General features: G+C 35.1%; 1 protein-coding gene and 1 long non-coding RNA gene across 7 annotated transcripts in view; one reads left to right on the top strand and one right to left on the bottom strand.

The window, feature by feature from the left end:
- UNC13C (unc-13 homolog C) overlaps positions 1-24198 on the top strand; it is a 201965-nt gene that overhangs the window by 166794 nt on the left and 10973 nt on the right. For 5 of the 6 annotated variants that reach the window (XM_041123662.1, XM_041123660.1, XM_030014228.2 and 2 more), the window contains 6 exons: positions 2200-2288; positions 4476-4625; positions 6953-7076; positions 10573-10629; positions 11722-11802; positions 16927-17074. In XM_041123662.1, coding sequence (XP_040979596.1) covers positions 2200-2288; positions 4476-4625; positions 6953-7076; positions 10573-10629; positions 11722-11802; positions 16927-17074 — 649 coding nt within the window. Of the gene's footprint in view, positions 1-2199; positions 2289-4475; positions 4626-6952; positions 7077-10572; positions 10630-11721; positions 11803-16926; positions 17075-24198 lie in introns of those variants that run through there. The other variant, XR_003923374.1, reaches the window with a different exon arrangement.
- On the bottom strand, positions 18624-22646 carry LOC115341374. The gene is made up of 3 exons (XR_003923375.1): positions 22379-22646; positions 21637-21686; positions 18624-20758 (listed from the first exon to the last, which is right to left on the bottom strand). It is a non-coding gene; the product is annotated as an uncharacterized LOC115341374 (long non-coding RNA).

Genomic DNA, 24198 nt, shown 5'->3' with positions numbered 1-24198 from the left:
TTCATGCAATTTGTGAGCACAAAACCTTCTAAAACATCTAGCACTTGCATGCACCTTTCTATAATGTGTATTATGTCCACAATCTGATACTAGTATTCAATCTAATTTTGGCCAGACTAAGTCCATTTCCAGGTGAATTTAGCAAATATATCATGTTTTCTGGTTATCACAACAACCTCTGATAGAAAGTAACTTCATTGGCCTTTGTAGTCCCAGTAACGAGATGATTCTCTAGCTTGTGCATGATCTGGTAAGAAATTTTGAGTCTTCTGCCTGCCTGGTATTTTGTGCTTTCTCTGATCTGTAACATGTTCAGTGTGAATGCTTGTGTGTTCAGTATTTGTTAAATGTTAATATTCTAATGGTCTTAAATTTGTGTTCTGTATGTATCCCACCAAAGGGGGCAGTATATTTCCCTAGTGAAATGCATTTCTTGGAAAAATCTTTGCCTTAGTTAACAAAGCTGGAGTTTACTAACAAATATAGACATTTCAGTAAAATTAGCTTCTTTTTTTTTTTATCCCTGCTTTTCATACAAAGGAAAATAATCACTTTAAGTGTATGAACTGTCAGAGTGTATCTGCCAGGCAAACTACTAAGACATGAAGTGGAGAAGCAACAGAACTTCTCTCAATGCAAAGTAATTAAAAACTAAATCACTAAGTAGTCATAGTGTTAAAATATGAGTTTTTCAGATTAGAAAAATGTTACACATCACTGAATATCTTCTAAAGGATGTGTGGCTATTCCCCTTGTCACTTATTTCAGATTCTTGTCAAAAACTGTAATGAAAATCTTGGATTTTCTATGCTTTTAAATCACACATAACCTCTAAGGAGAGAAAGGACGGTCTAAGATTAGAACACAGTAGATCTTTGGGGGTGTTTCAGAGTTTGTTTTTTCTTTACTTTGCCTTAGAATTCCTGTGTAGTCTCATGTAAGTTACCCAATGTGCTGTGACACAGCTTCCCCTTGTCTCTAAAGTATGATTAAAACAGCTGACCAACGGCACCATAGTACTCTGAAGCATCAGATAAAGAATAAGCACTAAGCACTACTCATGCAGTTGAAAGATATGAAAACACAAATAGAGACAGACCTGATTACTTATTCTAAATGTGCAATTTCCTTTGAAATTGTCAGAAGATCTGTTTCTGACCTTACTGCACAACAGAACCCAGAATTTGAGGATTATCATTGAAAATCATTCCTTAACATTGTGATGTAGATAGCTGAAAGACCTGGAACACCAGCTATTAATTCACATTCAGCTGTTGATCCTGATGATCATCAATCATATCCCACAATGGACTGTAACTATTTTTCCTAAATGCTGAAGCTCAAGGACACGAAAAGCCTTGCCTTTTTAAATTTTAAAAAGAATGCATGCCAAATAAACAAGCTGCTGATCAATATCAACAGAGTACCTTTTTGATTAAATATCTATGCATGGATCCCCATCCCTGTAAATGTTAAACTATATTTCTGCCCCACATTCTCTTTTTTCCTATGTTTAGAAAACCTGTATCAGAGGTACAGGAGCTGTTCTCCCTGTGCATCAGAATGTGTTGCTCTGTGCTTGAATATGAATGTCTTAATGGCTTTTAGAAACAGAAGTACTGAAATTCAGTAGATTCCCTTCCCTCATACTATATCAGTAGAAGCAGCATGGATAGTCTTCAAGCCATCTTTTTTAGTGCTGGTTGTTCTACTTTTACACTGCATTAATGGGAATACGGAAACATCTTCCACACAAATCACAAAAAAATTACCAACAGTGGTGAAATGTACAAAAATAATTAAAAAATTAAAACATCTGCAGTATTATCAACACAAGCACTAACTTCTCATGCATCCTTCTCTTGGTATGCCTTGTGAATACCATTTGCCTGCTAGCGGTAGTTCTATTCTTGTGACTGCCAGCACAATTTGCACCATCCCATAGAAAGCTGTTGTTTAATGGCACAGTTTTGATTTCTAACAATATAATTCTTCGTTATTACAATCAAATATTTTCCTTTAAATGGTAATTGGATTTTTAGGCCTACTAAAGCAATCCTGTGTTGTAACAGGTGTTTCCACATTTGATTTTCCATAGTGCAGTGTATCATTGCATATAATTCCTAATTCATTAATTGTAATGGAAAACCCAAACCCATAGTGTATAAGTAAAATATAATATTACTTATGTCTTTGCAGTTGGATCCTGAAGCTAGTGTTGTTCTAAAAGAACTTCAGGTGAAACTTAGCAATGTATTGGATGAACTCAGCGTAACATATGCTACAAGGTAACAAACCTATTTTACTGCAAACCTTAGAGAAATATTCCTGTTCAAAAATCTACCTCATTGATTAAGTCTGGGTGGTTGTTTGGATGTCCTGAGGTACAGCCTGCTTCTGCCCTGATGAAGTGGTTACAGCAGTAACCCCACTGTAAAGAAAACTGAAAATGATCTGTGGGCATGAATGGGTTACGGGCTGATAACTTTTGTTCTGCTTTTTGGAAAACAAAAATTGCTGTTTTTTTCTTGCCTGATGCTATGTTAAACTTTTCTCTCTGACCACGTTTATGTTACTTCCTGAGACTGACAGCTTTTTCGAAGTGGCCTGCTTCAACCAGGGATGACTGCCTACATTTAGCCTGCTTCAAATGGTCACTGTGAATGGCCGCCTTGGTAATTTGCTTGCCTGTGGCTCTGCAAAAATTGTCTAATGATGAGCCTTACTCTCAAAATCTTTTATTAATCAGAGTGCACACTGCAGTCTTGAATGAGTATGGCGCTGTGCCTGTTCTACAAGAAGTTGAGAGTTATTTTTGCTTCAAATTAGAAGGGAATCTAAGAAAGAGGGATTACTGCGGTAGTGGTATTCATTAAGCAAAGTCTGTAGTTGCTTATTTTATCCATTGATGAACCATCTGGGTGAACAGACTTCACTTTTTCTGTGTGCTTAGTCTGTCATATTGTCTTGCTTTATTTTTGCTCCCAGGCCCTGGTTCTCTGATCATTGACAGTGCATGAATATTATTTCTTTCCAGGGCTTCTTTCTGAATGAGCCAACTAGGTTTCTGCGAAAGAAAACCCAGGAATAGCTCAATCTAGGATATGGTCCAGATAGCTAGAACATTCCTCATGGGTCAGTTTATTGCTAGGATTTGTGAGGTTAACAATATTAGAAAGATTGCTAATGTCAAGAAAAGCCAATGCATTATTTTGGCTTTTATTGGAGGGACCGGTCCCAAGGATTTACACGAGCAGCTTCAATAGCAGCTTCATGTTGATTTCATCTAGGGCTTTGAAGTGTGTAGGTCAGTACACATCCAAGTGTACTTAGAAAAGTTTCCAATTTTTCTAGTGTTTTCACATGGAGATTTGCATTCTCTTTCTGTGATTAGCTATGTAGCTGGAACAGCTTACTGCCTAATTATAATGTTTCTTTTCTCTCATAGTAAATTCACTTTCTTCAAGTTAATCTCTGCCATTTATCTTTTCACATTAATAGGCCTGGTATATTTATGGCCTCTGTTTTGCATTTCTAATCTAATGAATTAATCCTAAACCAATTCAATTAATCATAAATCAATTTATAAACCAAATTACCATGTGTGCAGAGCCTTATTCTGCCTCTGAACTGTTGACTGATTGACTGCTGTTGTGCATTGTTTAACTATATTGACTGAAGACTGTATCACATCAATGACACTAGAAGACTGCCAGACAGTGGCTCAACCAGATCAGTTAAGAAACAACAGTTTTCAGAAAAGCTGAACAGATACAACTTGAGGAGCAAGAATTTGTTCACACTCACCTCGAAGTGGAAAAGATTCCTTCCAGGAGGAAGAGTCTAACTACTTCTCAGTGGGGTTTTTTGTGAAAGAATATTTTAAACAGTCCAAATGTTCTAGCTCTGTCTAGTTGCAAAGAAGTAAGCAAATCTTCTGATGGCACTGACTCTGTGTGAAACCCAGGAAAAAGTCAAATTGAGCCAAATGGGGCAAAATCAGTAGAAGTTTTATATTTGTCCTCAAGAAGAATACCAAAGCTTAGTTCATATAAACCACCAAGAGAAAAATAATTTATAGTCACCTGTTCCTGTTGTCCTTTCACACCAAAAATAAAATCTTGAGAAGTTGTTGCTAGCTGGTAGTCAATCATACCCTAAACTACAGATTCTGATACATCTATTGCTTTCAGAAAATAATTACTTGGCACCGCTACAAGGGCATGAAAAGCATAATGACAGAACGGAAACAAGAGGGGGAAAATCAAAACAGTACATGAATTAGTTATATGAGCTATAATCCTTAGGAGGAGTTATTTTCAGTCTGTAGCACCTGCACTATCTTGCGTTTGTGAACTTTCCATCATTGCAGAAAAGATTTAAATCTTGTTGAAGAACCTCAAGCAAAATGATAAATGTTGCTGTCTATCCCAGAATTCTTTCATTCTCTTTTTTTTTTTTTTCCCACCCTGTAGTTTCCAATTTATTATTGAAGACTGTGTAAGACAAATGAGCAATGAACTGAATCAAATGAGAGGAAATGGGAATGCAGCAGCCAATAAAAACAGCGCGGCCATTGATGCCGAGATTGTGCTTCGACATCTCATGGATTTCCTGGACAAAACGTAAGTGTGGCAGACTGGTGTGTGTGGCAGTTTAGGAACTGGATGCTACAGTCAAACATACTTAGTTGTACCCTGAAGCATCATTAATACCTAGAAACACTCCATAGTATTTTTAATATTTGTAGTATTCGTATGTGAGCAGAATACTGTGCTTAACCTGCTTACTTATACTAAGAAATTTCTATGTAAGCTACATATTTGCCTTTCTATTTCTTGTCATGCTTTGAGTCATTACAAAGGAGCTGGTGTATGGTCTGTTCTCCACGAGCTGTGGTATAAAAAAGATTGTAATGAACAAAAGAACAAAAGTAAATTCCCTATACTGAAATTGTCTGGCATTTGTTCTAGGCTGGCACCTAGTATTCCCCTGCTTATTAATATGCACTTCTGTGTCGCCAAAAACTTGGTCGCCATTTAAAGATTTAGAGAGCAACTTGACTTTTTTCACTCGGTAAAAAGCTAAATTTTGACATAGTCCTGCAAACTCACTCTGGGCCCTGAAACTAAGTGGTATCTTATCTTCTCATCATCCAGCAGTGACAGGATAAGCTGTTCTGATTTAAAGAATTGATTTATAACTTTTTCTTTCTCCAGGGCATTACTCCACATGCTTATTGTTTCTAAAAATGGGACTGATGGGCTTGCTACCTTAGAAACACAACAAGAATCACAGCTCCCTACTGTACATATGCATAGCCAAAGTCTAAAAGTCATTGGCATAAAGGGTGGGGAGGGAACTGAAGGGGATTTGGGGTTTTCTTTAGGGGTTTAATTTTTCTAGGCTTCATTTTTGAGAGCTTTGGCAATTAGATGAATTTCAATGACAGCTAGCAATTAGCAAATGCTTGTTTAATGTATTTGATAAGATTTGACTATTTATGCAACACTGTCAAGTGCAGTGCCTGCATTCCTAGCCTGGAAAAAAATTTTAACTGCTTTATCTGTATGTCAGCCTTTTATTTTTAGCAATTTACCTAGTCCTATGCATTAAGTTACGAGAGGGGTATGTGCTGCTTTTAAGCAGTATGGGTTTAAATTTTAGTTATCTTTGAGTTAAGATGTTTACTCCTAGCACAAGTCTTGAAGAAAAGCCAAAAATGTTTATACACTTACATGTGCAATCCTAAGCTCATTGTTTAAAAAAATGGGTAAGCTGACTTCTGCCCGTCAGGTTCGATTCCAAATTGTCATTTCTCAAAGCTGTCTTCATAGCTTCTTAGAGATTTAATTGAATAATGACATAATGGAAACAAAAATGGGTTTTAAATTACTGTCTGAATAGAAAATATTCCTCAACAGAGGAATGTTAAATGGAATTTTAGCAAATGCTAAACCCATGCACAGAAAATAAAGATGTGAAATTTAAAAAAAAAAAAATACTGATAGGGAATATCACCTTTCTTACAAATATATATTTATAATAGGAATACAAACATACCATGTTAATATGGGTTAGGTTTTAGTTATTTCTTATTTATGCTTTTATTTGCGTGCTTACTAAGAGTAGTAAGAGATGCTAGAAATATGAATTGGCATGTTTATGATGTGATATGTATAATGGCTTTATAATAATCTTTTTTTACATCAACAGATTAGACATAATTCTGTAAAATTGCCCATATATGCATTCGCATTATATTATTTTGAAATATTTTTTCCTGTGTCTGAAAACTGTAGCACTTTATTCATGTCTCATTCATGATAATACATACAAGATGGTTTACGAATACTTTCAAATAAAGAAAAAAAATCTGTCTAATTATATAGAGCCTCCAAAAAATTAATTTTACTGTTAGTAATAGATAGTATGATTGCACAGACATGCCAGTATACAGAAATAAATACTTCCAAATGGTAGTCCTGAATTTGCATTAGCTATCAACACCTAGTCCTACATCACAGTAGAAATGTAAGACAACAAGGGAGACGTTTGTTTTTTATTTTTAAGACATAAACGAATTATATAGCAAAACTTTAATTTAGGGGCTTGAGAGTGCTAAATTCTATCATCCATCAATCTTTATAACTCGTTATCATTTTGCATTTTCAATAAATATATATCACTAATATATTAAGCAGTAAATTGTATAGTGGAGATATACTTTCTATTTTATATATGCATATATACTTTATAACCTGCAAATCAGGTCTTTTTTTACCAAAAATATTTACTGATAATATTGCAACATAACTAAGCCATTGAGAAATCCTTATTGGTAGAGAAAAGCTAAACCATAGTGGCCATTAGTCTGTGAATATAGTGATACCACACCTCTGAAGTCTTAATGCTAGTTTTGGAGACTGGTTTGTGTTTTGTTTTATTCCAGTTTAACTGTCTCTGCAAAAATCTGTGAGAAGACAGTTCTGAAACGAGTTTTAAAGGAGCTATGGAAGTTAGTCTTGAACAAAATTGAAAAACAAATTGTGCTTCCACCACTGACGGACCAAACCGTAAGTGTCCCAGCAGTTGTGCACACACGTTTTAAAGGATTGTAATAATGTGCTTAATCAGGTGTTTGCCAAGGGGTCTGATGCTATTCTTTTCTGTACATTGACCAGAAGGAATAATATATTGACTTTATGCAATGTGTTGCTCTCTAGTGTTTCAAAGCAGTGTAGCTAATTTGCTCTTCTGTAGCTGGTGAGGAACACCTTGCTCTTTCCTATACTGCCTGCTCCAATCTGGAGCAGTTTTTATGAATGCAGTATAAAAGAAGCCAAATCACTGACTTTGTAGTGTGCTTTCATATAAAGGCTTTTAATTTTGATTTCTCGTGACTTCATCAAGCACAGTAACACCAAGAGAGTTCCTTGCCCTTCCCAGTTGCACCAGAAATTCAATTGCTTCCATTTTTACAGCTCCCAGAAAGCCAGGAATGCCCCATCCCATCTCCAGTCCTGCCTGCTGTGCCATTCCTCACCTTGAAGCAGCACTTAACATTGGGAAGTTTAAGCCAATTTTAGCTCTCAAGTTTTGGGGTATTTTAATTGCAGACTTGGTAGGATGTCCTCTTTGGACAGGACTGCATTTACAGCTGGACAAGAAGAGGGAAAGCCAACTGTAAGTTAATACAGAAAGCAGTGCTGCTACACACAAGACCAGTGTGGGTGATGGCCTGACATGAACACTGAGTGGTGACAGAGCTGAGGGCACCGGTAAAATCCGATTCTGTCTAAGGGTGGAAGAAAAAGAGCCTGGCGTGGAGTGCCCTTTTTTAATTGTTTCTTGCTCTTTTGAGGGACTGGCATAACATAAATGTTAATTCTCCTCATTTTCAATCTTGTCTAGAATAAATTCACCATCTTTATGACAAGCGAATCATGACATTGCCATAGTGTGCCTTTGGGCAACTTTACTGTATACATTCTATGATATCAGTTAAGCTGCTAAAAATCTATTGGTCACTATCCATATGTTAAAGATGTATCATTATATCATATTACAATGTATTAAAGATACATGAAAGAATATTGCTGGAGAGGCAAGAGGAAATCTAATCGAACTTGTATAAATGGTGTTAAGGTAGTAATGAAATAACCTGAGTTATTAAAAATTCTAGACTAGAGCTAATCACAAGATCATAGCCAAGACTTCATTCACTGGATTTGTTCCTACTTACTATAATAATACTCATTTACTACGCGTAATTAGAAACAGCCTCTCTTTCAATGAGTGACTGTATCAAATTTATATTTCTGAAATTTTTAATTTGCTTTTCAAACATTTTGATACAAATTTTATCTGCAAATATGTAAGTAGCATTTAAATTGGCTAACTGCATTTCCCATCAGGCGTTAGGAGCACTTATTAGCTTTATGCAGGATCTGTTGTTACACTGATTCATAGAACGGCATGGTTCAGAGTTAAGGGGGTTTTCTGTTGCTTTTTTTAATTGCTTGCCAAGAATACAGAGTTGCCTGTCAAAGACTTAGTAAGCCCACTTGGACAATAGCACAATATGTTTCAGTTAGTTAAGATAGTAAAACTTTTTTTCAAATATTTCCCCCCAAGAGTTTCAATGTAGATCTTCATTTAAAAAATAATAAAAAGATTTTAGTCTTTCAAGCATAGTGAAAGTAACTTTTGACTGCCAACTGAACACAGATTTCAGTTCATCTGTCTGAATCTGCAAGGACCTCTGTTGTCCTTACTGATGCTCTGAAATCACACCAAGCAATAAGCTGTGACACTGATGTTATAGCCCATTTCAAAAAAGCTTGTTCCAGTCATTAGTTTAGCAAGCTGATACTTCATTAAGCTATGGGTGTACATCTGGAATGCAAAGCTTCTGCATTTCAGGCAGAACACAGAAAGGGTTGTGAAGAAGCAGAGACAAGGACCCCTCCTCACCCCTCACATAGAATGAAGAGTCTTCTGGATGGACGTTAGATTAGTTAGTGGCCAAAGGTAAGAAGGCTTCTGTTTATCAGCCAGTTACTGATTAAAGGCAGAGACTGCGCCTATCATTCAAGACTCTTTAAGATCATTTTAAATAGAGACAGCCGGGATTACCACAAGTGCTTTGCACCCATTCTTCATAAAACTGAAATGACTCCTGCTTCTCCACACACACTTAAGAAACATGAGTCTCCTACTAGAAAGTTGTCTACAGCATATTTTTTTCCAAATTTTGTTCAACATTTCTATAGTACAAGATACAATATCTTAAATATATAGTCTGTAATGACTAAGGAACATGAAAAATAGGTACAAAGATGACTGGATTAAGCTTTCAGAGTGCTTGCAGTATCACATGTGTATGCTATGTTTCACCAGCTGTTGGGTTTTACTGGTGGTAGCCTCTATATAAAGTGTCCCAGTTGGCAGGCATGGTGAAAAGTGTATAGCTAGTTGCATTTATTTTGCTGCTTCTATTTACTACTGAACACACAATTAAACAAAATCAATGAAAAGTAGGATATTGTAAGAGAGATGTTTCCCTTTTGGAGCCTTGAATATTACTTACTTTCTGAGGGTGAGAGGCACAGACATTAGGAAGCAGGGTTTGTTTGTTTGGTTTTTTTTTAATTTTTATATTTATCTTATCATTCTCACTACTAATAAATAATGAAAATTTAAGCTAATATTACATCTATTGCAATTGGACCATACAGAAGCAAACTTATTTCTGTAAACTGAAACCTTTTGGAACAGAAAGTCTAATGAAAAATTCTTCTGTATTGTGCTATGTAAGTTGGACTGATTTTTTTTTTTTTTTTTTTTTTAATGAAATCCAGATATTCAGAACTATGTCTTGCTGAACTGCCAAGTAACTGCACTATTAGTTATATTTCTTGGAGTAATTGTGATAAAAAATGTGAGCATGGAATTATAAGTAGGATTCTGTTTGTCTAAGACAAGCATGTAGGCATTGGCCTTTGGTATCATGCTGGGATTTGGCTATTGTAAAATATTGGTTTAAATTCCTAACACTTTGGTATCTTTTCTTCAAAAAATGGCTTTGGCTTAACAGTACACCATTATGCTGTGTGTTACTCAGCTGAAGATTTCACTGTAGACAGTTAAGCGTTTGCAGGCTCCTCAGGGCTGCTCACTTCCCATTATGATTATTTATATTAGCATAGCACCTCCGAGCTATAATTATGGACAAATATCTCATTGACACACTGTATAAAAACAATCCAAGCCTTAGCTTAAAAATATTAAATACAAAGTGAGATAGCAGACAGGAGCACACGAAACCACTATCAACAGAATATGCAATATTTGTAACAAGTATAGGATATTGAAGGAATCATGCTGCAGGCATTCAACTGCTTGGCCTTATCAACTGAATGGAAGTATGTCTCGTGTAATTGAAATTTTTATTTAGCTTTGCAAAACAGTGGCTTTGGCTAACGTCCTAGCAGAAAATAAGATCACATTGATATAAAAAGCAAACACACTGTAGTGAGTCTGTTTCCTGAATTTTCAATGTGATTACAGGGGCCCCAGATGATATTCAGTGCAGCCAAAGATCTTGGACAACTGTCAAAACTCAAGGTAATGGAGCCAAATGAAACTGTGAATGGCTTGCTCTAATGAAGAAAATACATTAAATATTAGTGACTGTGAGGCCAAGTCTTATGCCTCATTCTTTATTTATTATAATAAGATTGAATATGGCAGTAACTATTCATAGGTAAGTAATGATTTTACAGTATCATCAAAACCAAAATAAGATAAAAAGACTGTATGCTTATATGGTAAAGTGATCACTAGATGGGTCAAGAAGGTATCATTCCCATATTGCCCAAGTAGGCCTTATAAACATTAAACATAACCAAAAAATAAATTATGAGATCTTTGTGTTCCCTTCTGGAACCAGTTCTGAAAAAACTCTAAGGTAGGAATTTTTTTCTGCGTATTATTTATGGTATGTATTGAAACACATCATGTACCTCTACAATGAACTAATCAGCACTAGATTACTGAAGTCCATAATAGACTTGATGGAGAGCTTAGATGTTTGATACTGATGTCAGTTGTTTGCCAATCAATTTTGCCATTAGTATTTCAGATTTACGCAGAAATGTGGTAATTTGTGCTTCTATGAATAATTGCTCAGTTTGCTAGAGGAGTTAAAATGTTGCCTAAGTAAATCAGAGGATGCTTATTTTAGACAAAGATTTCACAGGAGTATAGTCACTTTATGATTCAACTTATGTTCTAATACATAAGTTCTTTCTTTTTTTTAAACATACGGCATTAACAAACATTAGTTAAACTGTCAGGTTTATTAATAAAATTAATTATTTCAGTATCATCTAATAGAATTATTTAAATATAAAATTTAACCTTTTCCCTGTCCCCCAGAACAGAGAAATAATACATCCTAGGAAAAGAATTAAAGCTACACAGATGCTTGGTATTAAATATTAGTTCTTTTTCCCTACAATCTATGTTTTCAAGAAACAACATGATTGCTCTAGGTTATAATTTGTTGTAAAAGAAGTCTGAAGTTGAATTAATCCCTGTTAATCATAGGAATTTGGGGGGCATTTGGTGGTTTTGTTTGTTTGTTTTTCCAAGAACAGACAGGCCACAATACTGTCTCTCTTTCAAAATCAACTGCAGTCTTAACTTGCTTTGCAGGACCATGTGATTCGAGAGGAAGCCAGAAGCCTGACCCTGAGGCAGTGTGCAGTAATGGAAGTAGCACTAGCTACTATAAAGGTACAGCTTTACGTGTTTTTCTGTTCTGTGCTGGAATGACCAAGCACATGATTGACATAAACAACAGATTCTAATATAGAATGGTCCCTTACAATCATAAAGATCCCTTTAATATGTCAAGAACCATTTGATCCTAAGCTCCCTGTATTGACTTGAAAGCAAATGTCTAATAGTCTGCTTGCAGAAAAGTCAGAAAAATTATTCTACCAGTTGCAGACAGAACATGTTCCCTTAAAGGAATTGGTGGTTGAAGCTTATCTGATTCTTCTGTTCCTTTACATTTTAGAGTAATGGTTATTATGTTGCAGTATAGCCTCTTTTTCTCCCACAAAGGAGATACTGAGCCTGAAAAGTGTGGTTATTCCTAGCTGCACGCTCCTGTAAACATGTATGATGGTTTTTATAGCACACCAGAAAACAAGGCTTTTAATACCATACATTACTGTGCACTATTTTAAATTCAATGTCCAGTTGAATTTATCAACTTGTTACGGTTTGGAATTCACCACCTAATTTACTGTCACTCCTAAATAATTGGATTTAATTTATAGATGCTGTTTAATTATTCTACACGGTGGTCCCTTTTCAGTGAAAACAAAAAATCATATTCATCACACACCTGTTAAAAACACTTCTGAAGCAACTAATTTTTATACATCCCAACATTTTATTGATGCAGATGTTGGTAATGCATTGCCATAAATGTTTAACATTAGATTTTTAAAAGAGCGAGCCATATTAGAGACAATCCATCCAACCTTACCTGGTGCTAATCTCATGACTAGAAATACAAATTAATTCATTGGTAATTGATTAAGTAACTCTAGGATTTGACCTCTCTGGAAGGATGAAAGGATCAGGCCATAGGCCAGGTGAAATATTCTGAAAACTTTGTTTTCACTTTCATTCATTTTAAGGTTATTGCATTATGCTCCTAAATGTAAAAGTAAAGAGACTAACAGTCCTTTTTTTTTCTTTCTTTCTTTTTTTTTTTTTTTTTTTTTAAATAAAAAACTGGAGACTTTCATACAGTCTTCACAAATTGGGTTTCTGAAGTCAAAAGAAACCAGTAAGGAATATTACTTAATGTACTTACCGGTCTTTTTCACATTGGACTGGATCCTTATTTGGTGTAAATAATTTGAAAGCAATCAATTTCTTGAATAACAGCATATTTTCATGTCTGCTGCTGAAGAGACAGCACATCAGGGAAGGTAAGGGAGGCAGCTACTTAAGTATAAAATTGAAAATATAAATAAGAGGATATATTCATGATCAAGTCTTGTGCAACAAAATAGTGTCTCAAAAGACAAGAAAGAAATATCAGAGAGGGCTCCCAACTGCCATTTTTTGTATTTGCTGTAGAACTGGCATTTCTTTCAGAAATAAATATAATATTTGGGGATTACTGATGTTGTTGAAACAGAAATGGAACAAAATGCTGAAGTAGTGTGTGCTCCCAAGTTAAGCCCTGTGGACTCCTCATTTCAGTATGTGAATCTAATTGTTTTCCTTTCAGAGCATTCGTTCTAAACAAATACAAGTTGGGAAAAATGCAAATTCTAACCTTGCCTGAATTTCCAATGCTTAAGAGTCATAGATATTGATCATTTTACTAAACAAAAGTCTAGAATTGGAGGAAAAAGGTTAGAAATAGGGAAAATCCTCTGTTAATTCAGTGTTCTTATCTCTGTGCACTACATTCATAAACTGAGCAAAATAATGCTCTCTGAAAAACCTATTTTCAAATTGTAAGGCAATGACATGGCATTATAACCTGCTTACTGTACTTGGTACATGATATGGCAAAATCTTTTTTTTTTTCCACATTACTAAGCAAATAGCCTTGATCATGCAGAAACTGGCCTTACACTATTAGAAAGTGAACAAAGACAAACCTTGTGAGTTAACTCAAGAAAAAAGACTGCTATGTTGATTTAGAAATGCAGTTCATAATTTAATCATAAAGTTAATGATCAAAATATACAAATTTTTGGCAATGCTAAGTAAATATGGCTTGTTTAAAAGCAAAAAAAAAAAAAACCAAAAGGCTGCCCAAATAAGAATAGAAGAATGGTAAAAATCGCATATGGTATCTGTTCAAAAATTAAGTAACTGATGGTTGTAAGGAAGGGAGTTGTGGGGAGGAGTATCTCTGTGCTTGCAGTCTTTTTTATTTTTCCTTTCATTACTCTAATTTTTAGTACCAAAAATTAATTCACTGAGCAACTTACAATTATAATTTAATAGATGATGGTGTTATTAATGCTTTGAAGAGCATAAAATAAAGGAATAATCTTTCATCTTAAACATATATAGCATATCATCAGTCTTTGTATGATGTAAAAAGAACCTTAGCAATTTATTTATTTTTTTGCTTACTTTGCAATTTACTGTTAGGAGAATTGGCTTTCTGGCCTCAGTTATTTCAAACTGAGTTACCTCAGCTATCTCATTATCTCAGCCCAGAGATCACGTTCATTGATACTGTTGTTCTAGTTTCCATTTTTGTCTTTGCAAGCACTGTAAACCCAGAGGCACTCTACAAAGTGAAACTACCACCAATATGACTTGTGTTGCATTTGTCAAGTTTTGGCTGAGACTGCAGCAGCTACAGCATTGATTTCCACATACTTGACATTATGCACTTGTGTCTGCACCTTTCATTTGTCAGTGTGACTTTCAAGCCTCTTTTGTCACCTATGAACCTTGAAACCCCTTAGACTGGAGCATTAGCAGCAGGTGCACTATTTTAAGGTTTACACCTCTGAATAACAGGATATTAGGTGTCCAACTGAATCTGCAAAACCCTTATGTTTACTCATTATTTTTCTGTATTTGCTTCCATAAAATAATGATATGTTTATAGTAGTGGTTTTGCATGTGAAATTTACCATTTATGGGAAAAGCAAAAAAAAATGTAAAAACTCAGGAAGATTAGGGACAGGTGTCCTTGTTTCTTTAAATGTTAGCTTTCATGGAGCTTTTAGTCCTTTGTAGCTGCTGCTGCAGATAACATCTTATTGGGAGACACAACTAAAAAAAAAAAAAAAAAATCACAGTAATTGTCACAGTAGCAGGAAATATTAACAGATTTTAACACTTGCTAATAAACTGATTAAGATCCTTGGTGAAATCATGAATACACTTTTGAATAATTAAGACAATAGATATTTCTTTGGTACAGATAGTATGAAATAATTCGCTTGGAAGGATACAAAGTATGCAATGCGAAGATAAAGGTGATTTAGTCAGAACCTCTTAACTTGACACTAACTGCCCACATAGGATTAAAACAATATAAAACTTTTCAGCCTGATGACTTCAAGTCCTTTGTTTTGCTCCTACAGATATTTTTTTCCTGTAACAGTCAGTAGCCATCAACACAGAAATGTAAATAATGACTTTGTTAGGAAAAGTACATTTATGTTTCATGTCCTACAAAAATCTTGAGAATTGGAAGGTGAAATGTGTAGACTAACATGCAATGGGCACGTGTGAACTGTAGGTCTGCTTTGTCACAGATATGCGTAGGATAAAGTATTTAGTATATACGTATGTATGTGAACAGAAATGCATATATTGCATATATTCCTTTGGCAACACTCCAAAAACGTGAGGAGAATAGATTGTCTATTTACAGTTCCCAACATTCCCTGTATTGAATGGACTAATATTGCATGTCATCAAGTAGTCACAGTGTTTTCCTAAAAAAACATTGTTTGCTTTTACTCATTAGCCGTTAATGGGAGCTTTATACATCAATCTTGAGCCCTAGAGCTGTAATGTAGACTGCAAAATGCTTTGCAAAGAGACCACCACACTGGTTTTAAACTTGTGTAGCCAATATAACTTTTCTTTGTAGCTTAAGTGCATTAGTTTATCAACTACTGTTTTGTATAAAATTTTAAGGAAAGTTCTTCATTTGGGGAGGAAGAAGGGAAGAATCTATCCTAATTTTTCTGAAGTCAGCTTTGGGATTGGAAACACAATTTAATACTTGCAATAGTTTACATAGTCAGTGTGACATCAAAGTGGTAAACATATATTTTGTTCCAAATCTAGCTGTGCCAGTAGATCAGGAGTCATCTTTTGTTTAAAGTATTTATGCTAATTTAGCTTTTTTTTTTTTTTTTAAATAAAAGAAGAAAGAGAGCACAAATTATCAGTGTAAGCAGGACAGCAAAAAGAGGGGTGCTGTTCTCTAAGCAGGCCTTGGTCAACAGCTGGCAGTAATCTCCATCCACACTGGTGCAACCGCTTGCAGAGTGATCTGCCCCCATCTGAGGTTTGCAGGAAGCACTACTGGTGTAGTGGGTTACTGCTGCATCACTCACAGGAGCGCATAGAGAGCTGTGGGTACAGCTGTTCTGCCCCAAAGGAAATTCTCTTTTGAAGGATGAAATTTACTCCCCATCTTCAAGGGCAGTACAAACCCATGAGCTCCTTTTCTCTTCCATCCTCTTCCTTTCACAGTCCAGGAAACCCTAATGTGGTCACTCAAGGATGACACACACATTTTCTGCATATCCACAGTAAAACAGGTCAAAATTGGAATCAAAAAAGATAATCACCATGGAAACTTCCATGGAATTTCTAATAATTTATTTCCCAAAGCATAATCATAATTTCAGGCACAATTACAATGCAATGCTAATCCAAAACTTAATATTCTAGGACCTTCTCTTTTAAAATTTTAACAAAATTCCCCCTTCCCTCAGAATGAATATATTCTTTACTTGTGCTGTAAACCATGCCTTGATTTTAGAGGCTTTGTTTTAGGTAAAGTATTAAAAATGATTCCACTCTCCAAAAGATAAAAGAACGCTGCAAATATATATATCCAGTTTTGACATATAAATACTTGAGATCATGAAGACCAAAATTAAAATTTTGTATATTTTTTTTCTCCCACAAGACTTAAATTTTTACCTTTGGAAAGAAGCTCTGCAGTAGAGATGATGACAGTTATCTCAACTGCTATAATCATAAATCTAGCTACACATGCCAGCTGTTATTTTTTAAAGTTTGTGTAAGAATTTTACTTAAAATTGTATGTGTGTAACTGAGGCCTCTCTCAGATAATTTGCCTCTCTGAACAACCATATTTGTTTTTCATTTTAGCAATACTTCCATGCTGGAGGGAGTGGGCTGAAAAAGAATTTCCTGGAAAAGAGCCCGGACCTACAGTCCCTGAGATATGCTCTTAGCCTTTACACGCAAACTACTGACGCCTTGATAAAGAAGTTTATAGACACTCAGTCATCTCAAAGTAAGTGATCTGTAAGAGAGATATAAGTACATCAAATTACATTTTAAATGCTTTAAATGATTGGTTGCCAATCACATTCTCCAAAAACTGGTATTTTAGAGTTTATTGTCACAAATTTGCCCATGTGATGTTACCCCATATCAACTGCTGTTGTCAATCAATGGAGCTTAGCTGAGGGCAGTGTATTTATCAGCTTGTCACTTTACATAAAGAATATGTCCCATAGCTCTGTGTGAACATTGAATATCAGGGTTATTTATAGGAGCACTCCACACACAAACAGGGTTGTAGAGGCCATACCAGAGTGCATATTATAATTGCAGAAACAAAGTAAATTTGTAGTATACATCGGCAGCTTTAGATACATTCAGAGCTGGAGGATATTAATTACTAATCACAAATAACTGCAAAAAGTATGACATATCCCTTAAGGTTTCCTTTTGTGATTAAGAACAATAAATTGTGAGCAACGTGTGCTTAATGTAGCACACTGATTCCACGTTACAGAATGTACACCACTTCTAGCAGGTCGTCTGTGGGTTCAAAAGGAATAGAAGGTTTCTGTAGGCTAAAATACAGCATTGTCCCTGTCTAGATTTTTTTTTGCTTTGTGCGTTTCAGAATTCCGATTCAAAATCATCCTGCTGAAAATGTCACATCATTTTTTATGCCCACTTATCAAAATGTTGATACTTTCCCAAAAGCAAACCAAGGCAGAGAACATCCAAGAATATGATAGATATTAGGTATACTTTGAATCCGGACATCAGCAACACTGAAGCCACTTCTTCCTGCTCTAGAATTTTGGTGTAGTGTACCAAAAAACCAGAAACATGAAGTCCTTTTCATTTAAATATATATACCATTCATTAACGGTGTATTTCAAAAGAGGACTTTCCGTGGTTTCAATAAGAGGGTAAGAGTTCATGGTTATACTTTTAGGCAAAGTTTCCTTCTATTTTCAAAAAGAAGCTATTTCTTACCATTTTTCTTATCGATCTAGGACAGTGTTTTCATACGTCTACAGTACATACAAGAACTGCTTTTATACAGATAATGTGCATTATATTCCAAGCTGAACGGTTTCTTCATTCTAGAAACTGCAAATTTTTGCATAATAGTAATCTTTCTTTATTAGATTTCTTTTTAATGTAATGGGCATTTGTAAAAATTGCCTGTCCACCACTTAATATCTTTGGGAAGGAATACAATTTGCTGATCTATAAAGAATTACCCTGCTCCCCACTCATGAGAATCAGAAAAGTTTTAATCGGACAGTTAAGCTGCAAATCAATTTGCTTTTACCTGTGAAATATAGTATGTTACTCACAGTATAAAAAGCATGAAACATTAGTTTTGCAGCTTGCTCAAAGATTAATTCCAAGGAATTATTTCCCAGGAAGCTTTCCATATTAGACTGAGGATCTCTGTTAATAATTCATACACTACAAGTGAGAAAATTGCTGTAAAACTCTAATATATAAGGAATAGATTCTTCTCCCCCCCCCCCCCCCCCCCCCCAAACAAAAAATAGGATTAACAGTATGGATTTAGGCAGAAGATTATTAATTACTAGTATATTTTGCTTTTCCTTTACGCATACTTTCATTGTAACTTCAGGAGAAAAAATTATCTGGGTTGTAGCCGTAAGCAGAGATCTTTTATAAATCCTGAACCACAAACTTGAATTTTTTGATTTTTCATCATGATTTCAGCCTGAGGTCTGTGTTCATTTCTGTGCATACATTAGCATGCCTATATTTGCACACCAGTATTATTAGAAGTGTAGCCACTGGGAATAAAAGTTAAGGAAGAGTGACTCATAGCTTTTCATCATCCTTTAATGTCTCATTTACAAGAACTAAAAAACTCATCTATTACGATTACCTCCAGCCTCACAACTGTAGCTGTATCATTAGCATTTAGTTAAAATGACCCTGTTTGCAAATCAGAAACTTTCTCTGAAATATAATTAGATTTATATCTGCCCTCATATTTGTGCAGGTAACCAATCCATAATCTATAGACGGTTAGATATAATTAAACTGAAAGCAATGGAACAAAGAATACTTTAGATTTAAAGAAAATAGCATATTGAATAACAACTATGTAGATGAAAGTGGATGCTCAGTTTTCTTGTAATGATGACTAGAATCAGACAATAATCAGGCTTATTTTAAACACAGGTGAAGATATTTTTTCATTTGCCATGATTAAAATGCAGTGTTTCTAAGAAACTGAAGGGCAAAAATTTGTTTGATTGGTGCAAGGAGGGGGAGTTACTTTCCCCACCTAGAAAGCATAATAGCTATGTAAAAGTGTATGTTACAGTCCTTGATACTTCCTGTATTCATGTACATGCAGGGTCAAGTTCAGCATGAATAACCAAATTATCCAAGAATATGCTTTTGCACCATTTCTAAACAAGGATGATTGCTTGAACCAGAGCTTCGATTCCCAGCCTTTGTGCCTACACATTCCTAAAGAGCTTCCTGGAAACAAAGCAATTTGCATAGACAGCATTAATAAAAACATTTCTAACTTTTAAAATGCTGACTTACTCCCAGGGATTCATAGTTTTTCATGTGGTGGTTTCAATACACTAAATACTTGAAAGCTAAACTCTTATTGCCATTTTCATATACACCAGGAGACTGTATTGTTATGGACATACGCTTTAAAAGCAAGTTATCGCACAGTCAGGACTAATGATGTTAACTGCGATAATCTTACTCTGATAAGTTTTCCTTTTCAAAGCACAGCTACAGACTCTCAAGACTGTTTTCAAAACAGACAAGTGTTTGAATAAGTAAATGACACTACAGAGCATAAACTGGCAGTAACTTTTTGAGTAACTGACAACATTGCTTTTTCTTTTATTCTTTTTTCTCCATATAATGATTTGCAATTTAAAAGGAACGTGAAAGTTGTAAATTTAATCCTCACTCAGTGTTGTGAAAACAAATCTGTAACCACACTATGAAAATGAAAGATAAAAGAAAAATGTTGTCTGTACCAACTCTATTAGCAAATACAGATTAGCATGCTTAGTGACGTAGCTTAAGTTCTGTCATATGCTGTCATATTAAACACATGTCTTTCTGCCTGGCACAGGAGGAGAGAGAGAGGTTTCTCTTCTCCTATTACATCCCTACTGCTATCCCAGATCTGCCACACAGTTTCAGCTTGTTTGGAAATTAAATACTGCTGAGACTCTGATTGTTACAGATTTTAACATTGGTATCAATATGATAGTAAAGGGGAAGATCATCTATGTTTGTCCCTTAGTATAAAAAAAAAGGAACTTTATTTCCAGGAAAATAAGCAAAACCTGCCAGCACTTGATCTATTTTAATCCCAGCCCACAAGTGTAAAAGTTGTAGAGCAGCATTCTCTTTTGCAAATAAATTTTCAGTATTGTTTGGTAGGAAAACTTTTACAATTTTACATACAAAGAAATTATAAACTGCTAAAGAAATTTAGTTCCACTTCTCTGAAGTTCACATTTAATATTAACCAGGTGATTCTGCATTGCCTGTTGTAAGCACATTCTTCTGGATCAGGGTTTTCTTCTTGTTCAACCATACACTAGTGTTAGCGCTTCCAAGAACCATTTCATGGAGCAGGTCTCTTTTAGAGTCTCCAAAATGAACGTTGATGTAGACCTAAAGGATTTTGAAAAACCTAAATGCAGTTTAGTGAACAGAACTGTATTTAAAAGCCTGAGTGACTAGTATCTTACACACTGCATGTGGTCATCGATAACTCGGCAAAGAACATATGAAACACAGCCAAGTAATAATCATCTCATAGCATCACTACACCATTACCAAGCTGGTACCCTGAGGTTCAGATCTCTGATTGATTCTGTTTCCTTTGGACTTTTGTCAGCTGTAAATTGTCAATTTTAGGTTGGCACTACTAATAATACACATCATCTCATATTGTAAAAGTGATTTTTTTTTTTTCTCCTCTAAATTCAGCTGCAGGATAACATTTTTGCATAAATTCCAACTATAATATGGATTGTTTTCAACATCTTTTGTGACCAAACAATTTTTTGTGCACGCTACACTTGTGCCAAGCATGAATCAGTTGTAAAACAAACAGTTGCGCACTGCCAAGCCTGACCTATAGAACCTTGCTCAGTTGCAGGGACGTGGGGGTTCAGTGCTGTATGGCTAAAAGACACCATGGCTGGCTAACAGCTGGGTGGCAGCCAGCGAGCCAACACAGAATAACATCAAGGAAAGCTCAAAGGTTTCTGCAAAAGTCCATGTATATGTACACTGATGTATTTATACAAGTTGTCAACATACAACAACTCTAGACAAAAAGGTAAAAGTTCAGTTCAGGCAGGACAAGCTGATTTTAACTAAACTTGAGCTAAATTCAACCGCATTTTCACAATCAAGACAAAACTATAAAAGCCAAAGAACAAACTCTCACTGTATTTCTCTATTTCAGAAGAGAAGGAACAGACTCAGAACACTGAAGTAAAACTACATCCATATATTGGCCTACTCTACAAACTTTCCTACTCTATGGTATATTTGACTTACTGTTACTCAAAGCTCAGAGCAGTCCAGCTGATGCTTCTCAAAATTTGTTCCTAAAAAAAAAGAGAATTTTCAGCCTGCCACTCATCTTTTTACTGAACTAAGTTATACCTTCAGCTTTTAGACTACTTAAAGGATATCAAATTAAAAGGAGCTTTATGGCTGTGGTTTAGTTTAGCAACTGTCTTAAATCTTCAGTAATTGCATAAACTCTGTGAATCTTTACACTTGGCTAGCATCAACTCTAATAACATTTGGACAAATATGATTTTAGTTTTAGCAAACTACATAAAAAGACAGCACCTCAAATATTACAGTGTCCTGAATTTGCTCTTATTTATTGCCACTGTAGCATCTAAAATGGTTACTTACTGGAAATAGTCAAAGAAATATTTTTTCCTACAAATTTACAGCAGCTTAGTTTTATAAACCTTATTAGAGAATGCTACTGTTATTGTAAGGTATACAACATAGCAACCCATAGTGGCAGGACTACAATATATATTTTAGCTTGACTTTAAAGAGGTTGTATTACTTAAGCAGAAAAATCAATACTCATCTAGCAACATGGAGCTCATACTAGAATCCCTACTTGTGCATTTAAATGGCTGCAGAAAACACTATTCTTTCACATCAGCTGATTTGTATCGGATTTCCTCATTCTTATGATGGACAATTGAAAGCTAAAAGGGGAAGCAGCATCCAAAAACAAGAAAAGATAATAAGCAGAATTAAAAATATTTACCTAATGAGAATGAGTAACTGTAACAGTAACTCCATACTTGTCTCGTAATTTCCTTCCCTATGTTGGTGGCTTCACATGATCAAAAGTGAAGAGAAATTCTTTTCAACTGCCAAACCAAAATTCAACTTTGTGTTCCTTTGCAACCTGTAATAGTACAAGGCAAAGCAGAACCTCTCTATCTTCTGTCTTCTTAAATACATATTATCAGGTTTAAATACTAAACTGATAGTTAACTTAGAAAACAGCAACATACTGTAGTTTAGGCAAGCAGAGAGATGACATCAGACTACAGAAAATAAAATAAAAATCATTTAACAGCTCTTATAAGCGAAAAAGGATTTTTTTCTGCTCTTTTGTGTGTCAAAACTGTTGTATTAACTGTCATATTTTGAAAGCTATACCTGTATTCTATCATAAACTTTAAGTACTACAGAGTATTTCCAGTTCTCTCATAACATACACTTTAGACAGAATTTAACCTAAGAAATAATCCCTGCTTCATCCACTGTAGTTTCAAATTGAGGTCACGATCATGTGTTACATAACCTTATTTCATGAAAGAAAAAAAAATAGACCTGCATTATAAGCTGCAGAAATCAGCATACAATTGCAAGGAATGTATAGTAGTGAACAACAGAAAGCATAAGAACAATGAAGAAACTTGCAGAATTACAACTAGTAGAAGTATTCTAGCATATGCTAATATGAAAATAAATGCATTCAGAATAGTGGCAGAAAATAATTTTAAAAGTTCACATATTAAAAAAACCAGACTGCTGGTGAAGCATAAGGTTTTTACAGAATGTTCACTTAAGAGGCTGTCACAATAGAAAATTTCTTTGGTTACTCCTTAAATGAAACAGTAAAGCACCTAAATTAGAAATATGTTGCATATTACAGTTTATCTTAAGTCTTTGAGAAAATTAACACAAGCTACTGCTATCCATCAGTTCTATGACATTAGTTTTAAAAAATAACTTCTTAAGGGTATCAGTGTAGCATTCGCTACATATGTAAACCTGTTAACTTGAGAGGCTATACTTGCCTGTGTGTTGCCTGGTTAAAACGCTGGACAGTGTGTGTGTAAATATATATATATATACACACATGCACACACACATATGGAGGGATGGATGGATAATGCTGACTGGATACTCATCTCCCATATCAAAGCTGGCTCCTCCCTGGTTTCTTACCATACGGACATTACAAGTGGCTACAGGTAACAGAGGGTCACAACGGGGTTGGGCAATTGCCAGCCTTCATCACATGAAGCATGGTTTACACTAGGCAGAGATGAAGGGGAAGACCTTAACTGGGGAGATTCCACCCTGACACTCAAACCAGTACTTTCTACTCACACAATACTATTCTGCTTCTATATTGTGCTCTCTGAATTCCTCATATCACTCTGACATTACAGAAATTCAAATAGGAGAGAATGTATTTTGATGGTGTGGCTTTGTACAATTAAGAGGCTTAGAGATGCTGCAGAATCTTCTGTCAACCTTAATACCTTCACATCAAGTGATCCTTAAGACAAATGATTCCTGTTTTCTAATCAAATACAAACCTTCTAAATCTTTTCATGGCAGCCTGGTGAAAGAAAGGTTCCTGAAAGTCAGTATTAAATGAAAATTTTAAAACATGCACTCAAGATTTTCCTCTAAATTACAGACCCTCAGCATCCTGTGAAAACTAACTTGATTAGTCACCCTCATCTTTTGTCTTCTAATAAATTGGCAGATGAACCCCAGACAAATACATGTATTTTATTGGCATTGTTAATCAGATGATGACAAATGTTTCTCTGAAATAAA

This window comes from Aquila chrysaetos, chromosome 5, assembly GCF_900496995.4.
Source record: "Aquila chrysaetos chrysaetos chromosome 5, bAquChr1.4, whole genome shotgun sequence".
NCBI lineage: Eukaryota > Metazoa > Chordata > Aves > Accipitriformes > Accipitridae > Aquila > Aquila chrysaetos.
This window is presented reverse-complemented; position numbering and strand designations above follow the sequence as displayed.